General features: G+C 40.2%; 2 protein-coding genes across 2 annotated transcripts; both read right to left on the minus strand.

Moving 5' to 3' along the window:
* Positions 1-1,651: 1,651 nt before the first annotated feature.
* Positions 1,652-3,374, minus strand: LOC148717134 (uncharacterized). Its single transcript, XM_088744837.1, has one exon. It carries the CDS (start codon positions 2,732-2,734, stop codon positions 1,856-1,858), a length of 879 nt encoding a protein of 292 aa, XP_088600963.1. The 5' UTR covers positions 2,735-3,374; the 3' UTR covers positions 1,652-1,855.
* A 4,140-nt stretch (positions 3,375-7,514) lies between these two features.
* On the minus strand, positions 7,515-14,843 carry LOC148717135 (uncharacterized). Its single transcript, XM_088744685.1, has 2 exons — positions 14,438-14,843; positions 7,515-13,295 (listed from the first exon to the last, which is right to left on the minus strand). Exons 1-2 carry the CDS (start codon positions 14,841-14,843, stop codon positions 8,923-8,925), a joined length of 4,779 nt encoding a protein of 1,592 aa, XP_088600811.1. The 3' UTR covers positions 7,515-8,922.
* Between the last annotated feature and the right edge of the window lie 38 nt (positions 14,844-14,881).

A 14,881-nucleotide genomic window follows, 5' to 3' on the forward strand; every position in this document is an offset into this window, starting at 1 on the left:
CATATTAGCTCTCCATGCACTAAGACAAGCAGGATTGTAATTATTTATCCTTAATTCATTAGGGTTTCTTTTGAGAAATACAGTTGGTGTCTTAATTGATGATCTGATGGCTAACATATAATCACTTTCAGTAATATTTAAGAGCACAAGTAAGTTGTCAAAAGTGATATCCATACCTTCTTTAAGGTCATTCAAATATTGTTTTATGCTTTTCCATGATTCCTTGTGTGATTTTATTTCACTCATTAGTATTTCATTCTCAAAAAGTGGATACAGAATGATTGTTTCTCTCATAGGAGGCTGAGGACAATTGAACCTACATTCATTTTTAGATTTCTTACTACATGTATGAGAATGTTTATGAATTTGTCTGGTAACTAGTTCCAATAACTCAGGATTGTCTGCTGGCTTCTCACAAGTTATTATTTTATCAATAAATGAGGTCACTATGCTATCACTATCTTCACCGAATGCAGGTGCATTTTCTATCCATATCATCATGTGAATGTGACGTGAACCTCTTTGCTGATATTCAACTCTATAAAACCAGTCAGATATTTTTCCTAATGGTTCAGCATTGCTTAGCAGAAAATGTCTTAAGAAATTATGGTAATTGTGAAGAAGAGCTCCCCAAAAAACCTGTCGGCCGACAGTCGGCCGACTGTCGGCCGACAGTTGACCGACAGGCGGCCGACAGTCTACCGACAGGTTAAGAAAAAAGAAAAATTGTGTAAAAAACGAACAGTTAACGTGACATAACAATCCGTAATGGTGATGTATGACTCGACAGACTTCACCTACTTACCGATCGACGGCAAAGTTGGTAGTATGTAAAGAAACGTTTCTTCCAAAATGTTATCAGATGCGTATAGGATATATCACTTGCGTAATTTACAACACACCAGACAATCTAAGAATCGCATAGGAAGATAATTTAATCGAAAACTCGGCCAAAAACTCTGAAAACCATAAGCTACGTATCAATACAAACACTTTCGTTCCAATCGCCCAACAATGCAACGCGGCCTCTTATGGTATGTTAAGTATGTATGTATGTGAAATATCTTGTATATTTCACCACGCACAAAACGGCTCCTTTAGGAGCCACCAAATCTTGAAAGTCAATTGTCAACGTATTAAACATGTTGGATGTTGTATCAAGCGAGGCACGATTCTACGAGTGAAATATCGGATCACTCAACGTTTCTGGTAAACCAGACCAAAAACTCTTGATCTAAAACGACCACGATACCTCGTTTTGCCACTCTGCGACAAACGCAAATTAAAAAATTAATAATTTAAACCCATATGCTTTTGTAACGGCAAACTTAGAATCCCTAACATTGTGTGATCGTTTCACGGACAAGCTACCGACAAGGTACCGACAGGTTACCGACACATTACCAACAGTCGGCCGACTGTCGGCCGACTGGCGGCCGACAGGTAGCCTATATTTCAGGCAAAACCTGTCGGCCGACAGACGACCAACAGTCGGCCGACAGCTTTTTTGGGGAGCTCTTCTTCACAATTACCGAAATTATTCACCTGATAGTCAAAATGTCTAGCACATGTGACTGGATCACTTTGGATCAATCTTCACTTTTCCTCCCAGTTTAAATTTCCCAGTTCATCATTGCTAAACTGCTTGTGATCAACCAGTTGACCAAGAATTCTAAGAAGGTGAATCCATTGTGTTTCTGCTGATGAGAAACTACAAAACAAAGTAGCTGTGCCCAGTTGTCTTATCATAACAAATAGATCTCTCTTAGCTTTTTCAAAATATGGAGGGCTTCCTCGTAAAGCTCTCAGGAATTTGTATCCCTCATCATGATGTACTAGTTTTTCTAATCCTCCATCATTTTTTTAAATCGCCAGCTTTTAGAGACTTATTATTTCTGTGGCATTTTCTTAAAGCAACTTGTGATTTTCCTAAAAGAATTTTCATCTGCAACTTTTTTGCTTTATAAAAAATGTTTTCAACATTTTTTGCAGCTCTACGGTCTGACCTTCTCAATTCTGATTTACAGATGTCACTGTAAAGAACTTTAACTAACCGATCTTTGTAACCAGGTCTTTTCTGTCCAAGAAATATTCCTGGATATGCCAATTCTTCAGAATATTCACCCCTGAATACACTCAAAGGCATATTACCCTCTGATGGTGCAAGATTAAGAATGCACTGCCGCTCATTATGACCTGCAAAATCTGGTGGTGTTAGCAAAGTATCAGCCACACCAGCACAAATGTCTGCTTTATCTTCACTCCATTCATCTTCATCATTTTGTGACGTTTCTTCATTGATTTGCCTATTATCAGTTAAGACTACATCCTCATCATCAGTGGTTTCAATGTCTCCAGTTAATGCTTCATTATAGTTATGTAACCAGTTTTCATTCAGTGCAATACCTTCCTCTTGATATAGATCACTGTTGTGCAAAAGCCAAATTGCAGCATTGATAACTTTATTTGGTCTAACAGTTAATGATAATGCACTACTTTTGTATTGTAGCCTACGTTTCAAATTGACTTTAATTGTTGCAGTTTCATGTGGTAAGCGTGGCAACATACTAACTGTGGTGTTCACATCTGCTGGAACATTAACAATATTACCATGTATCTTAAGTTGCCTTCCTCGTGGTGCCTGCATGAGTTTTTGAAAAGCAATTCTGGGTGCAAATAATCTACACTCTAGTTCATTTAGATCAAAGAATGCTGGTTTATGTGGAAATTGCATTCATTAACTATAGCACATGGTGGAACTTTGTTTTTACACAAATACTTGAAACATGTTTGACAAACCCATTCAGTATTGTTGACACTTGTCTTACCTGTAAGGTATTTATGAATATCAGTATTCTTTTGTCTTAGATTACTAGTCTGAAGTACACTATGTTTGTAAAACATTTGATCACAGCAAGTACAAATATACAATGGCCCTTGAGAGACAACGTCATGAAACTTTGAAATAAAAAAACTCAATACTTTTTTTCCTTGCTCTATAACTCTTCATATATTGATTATTTTTTTTCTTTCCTCCTTAGAAATGCCTTTTTCTGCTTTTCTCTTCTTTTTATATTCTTTCATGTAGTCACTGTCTTTTCTTTTATGGTTATGATTTATGCCAAAGTCACCAGATGCAAGATTTACATGAGACTTTTCAGTTCCAGTTTCAGTTGAATTTACTCCAAATTCAGCAGGTAAAGTTGACACATAATGCAGTTCACCAATGTGACCTACATATATAGACCTTATACTTCCAACCTCAGTATTCACAGATTCAACCAGGGTCAAATCTGAAAAATTTGCATTAGATTCAACAATATAAATTCTTAAGTTCAGTGAATCTGCAACAGCTTCTATAACAATGTTATCAGCCCATGTTCCTTGAATAGAAATACAAGATAACTTAAGCATGATCCATCCAAATTGCTTTCTATAAATCGCTCAGGATTATTTCTCAAATACTGGACAGCCAATGCTCTAATTTCTAGGTGATGGTTGGAGTCGTCATAATTAACTGGTGTGATACTGACTTAAAAAAGCAGTCGCCTCCTCCACCAACATCAAGTGGTCTTAATCCATGTCTAAGTAGCCTGTAGTTTAAGAGCAAATCACCTGTAGTATTGGATACTAATGCCAATGAACCAGTTTTGCTTTTTGCAACAGGACCTGGATTTAATTCAACATCTCCAGAGAGTAAAAGATTTCTTTTTGATGCATTAAATGCAAATGAACAAGTGGCACACTTAGCTCGTAAAAGATAATTACTAAAGAAACTTGTTTGCCTTTTAGTATGTCTGATTTTCCACAATTTATAATTACAAGCAATGTTGTGTAAAACAGATGAAGCAGGAACTGATTTTTTGAGCAAATTCTTCACTTTTGATCTCAATTTTCGAAATTTCAATGACTGGATAACTTTTCGCAGTGATATTCTAGATGGTTCTCTACCTCGAGATCTGTATGGTTTTACTGCTAGCCGCCTGAACGGTGTACGTGATCTAAATTGCTGATCGTTTTTCATACCTTTGAGTTCCTTATCACTGATTATTGGTACTTTTGTAACAGAATCGATAGCTGTATTTTGTTTTACAGAACCTGGCACAGCTTTCAGGAATACTCTAACAAGGGAGCATTTTGAAACCACATTGCTTCGAACAAAATGTGTCGGTTTGATTTCTTCACGGTCAAAAGACTTATCCACACTATCGTTTCTGTCAAATATTTTGTCATAAGCAACATTGCATGAGGTCTCATCAGTGTGCGTTGTCTCCCAAAGGAGGTTCATTGTCTCCCAAAGGAGGTTCATTGTCTCCCAAAGGAGGTTCATTGTCTCCCAAAGGAGGTTCATTGTCTCCCGAAGGAGGTTCATTGTCTCACAGAGGAGTTTCTTTGCGTCACAAAAGATCGGGACTGCGAGTGCAGACAACTCCTGTTAAGCGCTTTTCTACGGAAACGCAGCAAACCTTTTGAGAGATATAATGTCCAGCACATCGTCCACGATTACTTTTAAACAAAAACGATGAATGAAAATCAATTGTGCTCAAATTAAAAGATTGTGGATCGCCAAAGTTTTGACAATGTTCGAATTCGTTGCTCGATAACTGTTGTCAAACAAACAGGTCTGTCCATTCACTAAATCTCTTTCAAAAACATCTCGAATGGTGCGGAAAGTGTCGAACAGTTCTTTTCAAACATACGAGTTACGTATTCCTCGAAAGCTGCGCCTGATTGAGTGGGTAAAATAGAGAGAAAACATTTTTACTTGAATGAATGAATGAATGAATACCTTTATTTAAGTGTCAGACTAAAATAGCAGTACATAACCACTAAATGGGGACACTACAAAATAAATTAAAAATGACTAAATCCATATATTAATTAAAGTTAAAATGCTAATTGAGCTAAAAATACTAAGATTGGTTAACATGCTAAAATATTTACAATATGTACAAGATAAAATTTACATTAAAAACTTTTTTACATTAAGTACTGCATAAAATACAGTTGGTACAGTAATTATCGGTCAGTAAAGTATTTAGATCAATCTTACGGATATTTATCTTGAAAGATGATAATGTTGGCAGATCTCTAATGTTCTTAGGTACAATATTCCATAACTTAGGTCCAGTATATCTGACTTACCAAATATCGTTATCACTTCGTACACCCGCTACGCCGCTTGTTCTGCTCGTCATCAATACACGCGGCTTACTTGTCATTTCGGGCGCCATCGGTACAGCAGCCAAAAAAAATTTCGAGGGTTTGCAGACATTTATAGCCAACCATATTTGGAAGATCGGACATATCCGTATCCTAGTCGTTGGCGATTATTGAGACCCGTCCAAAGTCGTGGAAAAGACGGACAACCGAGAACTACTCGAGGTCCATCAGAATGTTACTGAGTTCAATCGACTGCAATTCTCATGATCTTATTGGCTCCCGAAGTTTCTTTTGTTACCTTACACATGCGATGGCGTAAAGGATGCTGTTCTAACAGCATCCACAAAAAGCAACATGATCTGCAAAAATTAAAAGGGCAAACACCCTTTCTCTCTCCCCCCCCTCTTTGAAGAAGGAGAGCGAGGACAAAAAACAGGCTATCTCAGCATCATTTAAACAGCTACACTTTAGCATAGTGGAAGCTTTAATGATGCCTAATTAAGCATGTGTCGAAAACGAAGACCCAATGACGAAGACCTAAGACCTAAGACCCACTGGTCTAAAACGAAGACCCACTGTTCTAGAACGAAGACCCTGTGGTCTAGAACGAAGACCCGCTGGTCTAAAACGAAGACCCGCGGGTCTAAAACGAAGACCATTGTTCTAAAAAACCTTTTATTCAAGGAAAGGCTATGCACTAAGCTAAAATGCTCTCATTTCTGTAGCGCATAAATCAAAATGTCATCTGAGTGCGCGACCAACTTGACTGAGATAACGTATCTCTAGATACGTTATCTCAGTCGGTACAACACATGTCAAATTGTGTAACGCAATTAAATTCTAAGAATATAGAAATATACGTTTTAGTGACGATTTTGGTATATTTTTTCGTTACAAATACTCTATTTTTCAAATGCATACTGAGCAAATTACGATGAGGTGACTTCATTACGTTGCTACACTGTCTTTATCATATAAAGGCGCAAAGGTCAACTGTGCGTGACTCGCTAATTTATTCACCACAGGCTACAAGGATGATCTCCCGCCAGAATGGTCTAAATCCATAAACACTAAATTTCTGCTGTGCATTAATTAAAATGTCATCAGGGCGCAAGACAGTATGTGGGTTATACTCGTGGTCACTTACACGAGCGCGTAGAAAGGCATACCAGAAAGTAGTTAGTTGCCAAAGCAAAAATTCTGCCTGTTACGTTCCTATATTATGAAGCCGTAAGTAAACTTATGTTTGACGTGCACAACCAGAGGGCTCCCATTAATATTTTGAAACTATTTACTAAAACATCTCATATTCATACCTACAATACTCGATCATCCAAATCGCAGCTCTTTAGTACAAAGTACTCTAGACTTAACCTACAAAAAAAGGCTTTCTCGCGTGTTGGTGTCAAAATTTGGAATAAGATACCGAAAGAATTCAAAACGTTATCAAAACATTCCTTTAATAAACAAATTAAAACGTCTTTATTTCAGATACTAGATAATGAAGATTCTTATCTTGATGTTGAAAAGATCTCCTCTAAACTTAAGGACTGCATAATTAAAACCAATTGATCCGATTGCTTTCAGTACTAATGTATTTGCTTCTATACTTTATTGAACAACTATTGATGTATTTGCCAGCTATGCTTCTTTTTATAACTTAACAATATCTAATTATTTAGTTTTTAATTTTCTTTATATATTGTAAATAATGTTTGTTGATGATTGACCCGCCTCGAATAGCAAATTTGCTATCTGCGGGTCAACATAATCTAAATTATTTTGTAAGAAAAAGAAAAATAAAGTGTGTAAAGTGTGTAAAGTTAGAAAGTCATCTTCGATTTACAAACATCATAACCTCCAACACACTAGTGACTGAATGCCAGAACGCTTCATTGAGCAACTTCACATCATCACGAAATGTAACGGCAAATTTGATTGCCTCGTTAAAGAAATGTTATACATTCGCATGCGTAAACCAACAATGAACGTGCAAACAGATTCCATCCGCGCCAAGGTGTTTGTTGAGGCCTTTTATTGTAAGTTATGCTTATCTTGTACCTTTCCTTAGTTGCATGCTAGTTAACTAGTCTATAGATAATGGAGTGATGATGATTCCGAAACTTCGAGCAGAAATAAATCTTTTCTGGTATTTCGTAATACTCGTGCATCCAGGCGCGTGGCGTCCTATACGCATATACGCACGTGCGTACTTAAAGTGACTAGAAAATTTTGAAAACGTTGTGTTTGCGCCAAGTTTGCTCAAAATAAGGGCAAGACGCTTTGTTCTTTGCTTGTATTCGCACAACTACTTCGAACAACAACTAAAGAACGTAGCATTTTTCGCTCTGTGTACTTAGATTTCTAGATCACATGTACTTGTGCGTACTTGAAAAAAGGACCACGCTACGTGCCTGGTATCGGATAAAAGCGCCTTTGGAAAACATTATTGAAATTTCTTTTGCATGACAAACTGATCCCGTTAGTCACAATTTGCTAGAGTTATATGCTGAACTACTGACTCAAACAAAAAATGGCTCTCGAATTGTGTTAACTTCTCAACTCTTATAAAGAGTAATAATAATAATAATAATCATTTACCAATTTATATGGCGCGTATTTGCATATGCTGATTAATAGCGCGTTACAATTATATGTTTTAAGAGAAAGCGAAAATACATTATTGTCAGAATAAAATAAACTAGGTTACAGACTATAAAAATACTTCTTAAAAAGATAGGCTTTAAGTCGAGATTTGAAACTGTTAAGTTATGTTACTTGACGAAGCTCCATAGGTAGGCCATTCCAGAGTTTCGGAGCTGCTGCTGAGAATGATCTTGCTCCCAATGTTGTTAGCATCTTTCCCTTGGGATGGTCCAATAAGAGCTTACCAGTAGACCTAAGATTGCATAATGAATTCGATTTTGTACTAATAAGATCACTAAGATAAGTTGGCGCTAGGCCATAAATACATTTAAAAGTCAAAAGTAAAATCTTATAGTCAATACGTAAAAAAGGGGCAGCTAGTGCAGCTCAAAAAGCGCCGGTGTAATATGAGAAGATTTTCCGATGCCAAGAAAAAGTCTTGCTGCTGCATTTTAAACACGCTGTAGTTTAGCGATCTGCACCTTTGGTAAGCCAAACACTAAACCATTACAATACTCAAGGCGGCTGGTTATAAAAGCATGACCAAAGTAATTAAAGAATCTCTCGAAAGGTATTTTTTGATACGTCTCAAGTTATGTAAATGATAGAATGCCGCATTACAAGCCTTGTTTTTATGATCAGTCATGCTTGAGTTGCTGTCAAACCACGATCCAAGGATTTTAACACATGAGTTCGGACTGATACGATTATTGCCCACAGTAATAGAACACGAATCTAATTTATCGAGCTGTTGTCGTGTGCCGACCAACAAAAACTCCGTTTTATCATCATTGATCATCAACCGATCTCGAACCATACATTTCCTCACTGCATCAATGCACTTTTCCATAGCTTGTATAGCATCAGCTTGAGCAGTGTTGCCAAGTGGTTTACAACTCCGAGTCAGATACAGCTGCGTATCGTCTGCAAAACAGTGAGCATCGGAAAGATAATGTTCCAAAATCTTAAACATACGCTAAACTTATATGTCCAGTGAACTATTTAGAGAAATGCTTTCCTATATGCATCGATCCGAGTTGTCCTTCCCAGATGGCTAGCAATTGAAAAGTTACGAACCTTTTATAAGTCCGGCTCATTCCGCTCCAGAAGTCATTAACACTGATCAACTGAAGGCTCTTGATGTGCACCGGGCACTGGCCAATTTGCAAAATCAAATGTCACATTGTCACCCATGAGCATAAATGGTGCCCATTGGGAGACTTTGTCAAAGCCGTTATTTCGCATCCACTTCCTGGCCTTGTGAAGGGATTTACTGGCACTTTCACCGCGGAACAAATGTTTGTAGAAACAAGTCATGAACTGCTCTGTGGCTGTGTCATCCAGGGCCCATCGTGCTGCTAACACTGAGCGAGCTCCGGATCCTAAGAACGCTCGGGCGATTCCAATGACTCCCTCGGTTCTAACCTGTCCACGAGCACTGTGACAACAGCTAAGCACTACTAGTTTAGCTCGTAGCCGAGTTCTTGAAATATCCGCCATGGTCAAGAGATAATCTTCTTCTCGAGGAAAAGGTGGGGCAGAGGTAGGGTGCTCAGGAGAAAGGGCAATCTCCCCTCTTTCGGCATCACCATGTGCAGCAATGTGTATCAGGCTCACTGAATTTATCGCTTGTAGTACAGCAGGCTTCGTAGCGAGATCTCCAATCAAAGGCGGTACGCCAAGAAGTCTTCCAATCAGGTCTGCTTCCTTTCTTGCGCATGGCAAGTGTGTTAAATTCCTGCGCCTTCCTTTGTAAATCACTTCTCCTACCTTAGGGTCACCCACTATTAGTGCCCCAACATTGGTGTGATAGTCTGGAGGACTGTCTTGAACAAGCTTCAGAGTTTTCAATGATGGAATAATCCGAATCCTGTATTTCTCTGATAGAAACTTGCCTCCCTCGTCAGCCAAGGCTGAAAATGGCACTTGGTACACACAGGAATCAGGGACAATGATAATCTCGAGCTGCTTCAGGAAACTGGCCACAGGAGCGATGATTATCTTGTGACACAAGTGAAGGCTTGTTTTGAGCTCCTCGGCATCATAGTAACGCAACACTACGCGGTTCTTATAGTGAAGTGACATCAGTTCAGTGTCATCTAAAGATCGATCTTCGCAATTCTGTTCGGATAAAATGGCGAGGCTGCGGAAGCTCTCTTTGAAAAACTCATCTAACTCAGGGACTAATCCGGTCTCAACGTTGGCTTCAAGGCTCACTTCTTCTTTTGAAAAATGAATAGCTCCCGTTGCTTTGAGAATCCAAAACCGTACATCATTTGCACCAACTGAAATGTACAGGCATGTGCAGTCTGCTTCCGTTGGGATAACCTCTTGAATGCCGCCACGCCAAGAGTTTGGATTAACTGAGATCTCCTCTTGAAGAGAGTATCGATCGGCCATCAACTTCGCCAGGCCTCTAGTCCGTCTCAGCTCTTCGACGTAAAGGGCGTCTTGTGACTTTCCGGTGGCAGAAAGCAACCTACTCAACAAGTTGTAGGGAAAGGCGCCGTGTTTTTCTAGAAGAGATATTTGAAACTCATCGTTATCTTTAACAACACCTCGCAAAATTTCGAATTTCTTGATGCTTTGAAAAAGATACGAGAAGGCTAGCCCAAGATGAAATTGTGATACCTTTAACATCGACAGACTACAAAGGCATTGAAACTCGTTCAAGTTGTGTCCAATGTCCTTGCTTAATTGGAGAGCCTTCTTGAGGTATTCTTCAGCCATATCATAGTTACCAAGGGATTGGAGACACAATCCTAACTCTAGGTAATTGACTACTGCTCCTTGTCTGTGACCGATTTCCATATAAATTGCATGAGCTTTCTCGTGATATTCTTGCGCCTTGTCATACAGACCACAACGATGTGAAATAATCCCGAGGTGTCCGTAGTCTCTTGCTTCTCCGCTTTTATCGCCGATTTTCCTTCTTATTGCAATAGTCTTCTTTAGATAGTCGTCAGCCTTTGCATACTTGCCGAGCAAGAGAAACAAAGCTGTAAGTTGTTCGTATCTCTTTGCTTCTCCATGCCTATCGCCAATATTCTTTTGAATACGTAGTGCTTTCACCACGTACGCCTCAGCTTTTTCATATTGACCAAGCGATTGGAACAATGTTCCTAGGTTTCCGTAGCTTTTTGCTTCTCCATCCCTGTCGCCAATTTCTATTTTGATAGCGAGTCCTTTCTCCTGATATTCTCGGGCCTTGTCATATTGACCAAGCGATTGGAACAATGTTCCTAGGTTTCCGTAGCTTTTTGCTTCTCCATCCCTGTCGCCAATTTCTATTTTGATAGCGAGTGCTTTCTCCTGATATTCTCGGGCCTTGTCATATTGACCAAGCGATTGGAACAATGTTCCTAGGTTTCCGTAGCTTGTTGCTTCTCCATTCCTGTCGCCAATTTCTATTCTGAAAGCGAGTGCTTTCTCCTGATATTCTCGGGCCTTGTCATATTGACCAAGCGATTGGAACAATGTTCCTAGGTTTCCGTAGCTTTTTGCTTCTCCATCCCTGTCGCCAATTTCTATTTTGATAGCGAGTGCTTTCTCCTGATATTCTCGGGCCTTGTCATATTGACCAAGCGATTGGAACAATTTTCCTAGGTTTCCGTAGCTTGTTGCTTCTCCATTCCTGTCGCCAATTTCTATTCTGATAGCGAGTGCTTTCTCCTGATATTCTCGGGCCTTGTCATATTGACCAAGCGATTGGAACAATGTTCCTAGGTTTCCGTAGCTTGTTGCTTCTCCATCCCTGTCGCCAATTTCTATTCTGATAGCGAGTGCTTTCTCCTGATATTCTAGGGCCTTGTCATATTGACGAAGCGCGTAGAACAATGTTCCTGGGTTTCCGTAGCTTGTTGCTTCTCCATTCCTGTCGCCAATTTCTATTTTGATAGCGAGTGCTTTCTCCTGATATTCTCGGGCCTTGTCATAGTGACCAAGCGATCGGAACAATCTTCCTAAGTTTCCGTAGCTTTTTGCTTCTCCATCCCTGTCGCCAATTTCTATTCTGATAGCAAGTGCTTTCTCCTGATATTCTCGGGCCTTGTCATAGTGACCAAGCGATTGGAACAATGTTCCTAGGTTTCCGTAGCTTGTTGCTTCTCCATTCCTGTCGCCAATTTCTATTTTGATAGCGAGTGCTTTCTCCTGATATTCTCGGGCCTTGTCATAGTGACCAAGCGATCGGAACAATGTTCCTAGGTTTCCGTAGCTTGTTGCTTCTCCATTCCTGTCGCCAATTTCTATTCTGATAGCGAGTGCTTTCTCCTGATATTCTCGGGCCTTGTCATATTGACCAAGCGATTGGAACAATGTTCCTAGGTTTCCGTAGCTTGTTGCTTCTCCATCCCTGTCGCCAATTTCTATTCTGATAGCGAGTGCTTTCTCCTGATATTCTCGGGCCTTGTCATATTGACCAAGCGATTGGAACAATGTTCCTAGGTTTCCGTAGCTTTTTGCTTCTCCATCCCTGTCGCCAATTTCTATTTTGATAGCGAGTGCTTTCTCCTGATATTCTCGGGCCTTGTCGTATTGACCAAGCGATTGGAACAATGTTCCTAGGTTTCCGTAGCTTGTTGCTTCTCCATCCCTGTCGCCAATATCTATTTTGAGAGCGAGTGCTTTCTCCTGATATTCTCGGGCCTTGTCATAGTGACCAAGCGATTGGAACAATGTTCCTAGGTTTCCGTAGCTTTTTGCTTCTCCATCCCTGTCGCCAATATCTATTTTGAGAGCGAGTGCTTTCTCTTGATATTCTCGGGCCTTGTCATAGTGACCAAGCGATTGGAACAATGTTCCTAGGTTTCCGTAGCTTGTTGCTTCTCCATTCCTGTCGCCAATTTCTATTTTGATAGCGAGTGCTTTCTCCTGATATTCTCGGGCCTTGTCATAGTGACCAAGCGATTGGAACAATGTTCCTAGGTTTCCGTAACTTGCTGCTTCTCCATCCCTATCGCCAATTTCTATTCTGATAGCGAGTGCTTTCTCCTGATATTCTCGGGCCTTGTCGTATTGACCAAGCGATTGGAACAATGTTCCTAGGTTTCCGTAGCTTGTTGCTTCTCCATCCCTGTCGCCAATATCTATTTTGAGAGCGAGTGCTTTCTCCTGATATTCTCGGGCCTTGTCATAGTGACCAAGCGATTGGAACAATGTTCCTAGGTTTCCGTAGCTTGTTGCTTCTTTATCCCTGCCGCCGATTTCTATTCTGATAGCGAGTGCTTTCTCGTGATATTCTCGGGCCTTGTCATATTGGCCAAGCGATTGGAACAATGTTCCTAGGTTTCCGTAGCTTGTTGCTTCTCCATCCCTGTCGCCAATTTCTATTTTGATAGCGAGTGCTTTCTCCTGATATTCTCGGGCCTTGTCATAGTGACCAAGCGATTGGAACAATGTTCCTAGGTTTCCGTAGCTTGTTGCTTCTCCATGCCTGTGGGCATTTCTATTTTGATAGCGAGTGCTTTCTCCTGATATTCTCGGGCCTTGTCATATTGACCAACCGCTTGGAACAATGTTTCTAGGTTTCCGTAGCCTGTTGCTTCTCCATCCCTGTCGCCAATTTCTATTTTGATAGCGAGTGCTTTCTCCTGATATTCTCGGGCCTTGTCATATTGACGAAGCGCGTAGAACAATAATCCTAGGTTTACGTCGCTTGTTGCTTCTCCATTCCTGTCGCCAATTTCTATTTTGATAGCGAGTGCTTTCTCCTGATATTCTCGGGCCTTGACATATTGACCAACTGCTTGGAACAATGTTCCTAGGTTTCCGTAGCTTGTTGCTTCTCCATTCCTGTCGCCAATTTCTATTTGGATAGCGAGTGCTTTCTCCTTATATTCTCGGGCCTTGTCATATTGACGAAGCGCGTAGAACAATGATCCTAGGTTTAGGTAGCTTCTTGCTTCTCCATTCCTGTCGCCAATTTCTACTTTGATAGCGAGTGCTTTCTCCTGATATTCTAGGGCCTTGTCATATTGACGAAGCGCGTAGAACAATGTTCCTAGGTTTCCGTAGCTTGTTGCTTCTCCATTCCTGTCGCGAATTTCTATTTTGATAGCGAGTGCTTTCTCCTGATATTCTCGGGCCTTGTCATAGTGACCAAGCGATCGGAACAATCTTCCTAAGTTTCCGTAGCTTTTTGCTTCTCCATCCCTGTCGCCAATTTCTATTCTGATAGCGAGTGTTTTCTCCTGATATTCTCGGGCCTTGTCATATTGACCAAGCGATTGGAACAATGTTCCTAGGTTTCCGTAGCTTGTTGCTTCTCCATTCATGTCGCCAATTTCTATTCTGAGAGCGAGTGCTTTGTCCTGATATTCTCGGGCCTTGTCATAGTGACCAAGCGATTGGAACAATGTTCCTAGGTTTCCGTAGCTTTTTGCTTCTCCATTCCTGTCGCCAATTTCTATTTTGAGAGCGAGTGCTTTCTCCAGATATTCTCGGGCCTTGTCATATTGACCAAGCGCGTAGAGCAATGTTCCTAGGTTTCCGTAGCTTGTTGCTTCTCCCTTCCTGTCGCCAGTTTCTATTTTGATAGCGAGTGCTTTCTCCTGATATTCTCGGGCCTTGTCATATTGGCCAAGAGAGTGGAACAATGTTCTTAGGCCCATGTAACATTGTACCTCGCCTAGTATGTTGCCAATTGTTTTCATGATCTTTGTAGCTGACTCATAAAATATTCTGGCTTCCATATACTTGGTTTGATTCTGAAGTGTTTTTGCCGTTAAAAGGCTTAGCCATCCTTTTTCCTCGGTTTCATCAGAGTCATAGAATAAGAGAATTTCCTTGAGGTATTTTTCTAGCCTTGGAAAATCTTTCGCCTTCATGTAAGCTCCAATTATGTTCAGGGAGATGGTAGAGATCAAATCTTTCGCCAATGAACTATCGATAATCAACGCCTGATGGTTTAAAACAAGTAAACATTCCTTGAGTAACTCGATGGCTTGCGACGCACGACTTGTGTTGAGAAGGAAGTCGGTGACCAGTAAAGCTATGCAAATGAATTTTTTGATAGCTTCCTCTGTGCTCTTCATCTTGATCCTCTCTTTGTCAGTTTGAAAAAACAAAGGAA

Source organism: Stylophora pistillata, chromosome 14 (assembly GCF_964205215.1).
Source record: "Stylophora pistillata chromosome 14, jaStyPist1.2, whole genome shotgun sequence".
Classification (NCBI taxonomy): Eukaryota; Metazoa; Cnidaria; class Anthozoa; order Scleractinia; family Pocilloporidae; genus Stylophora; species Stylophora pistillata.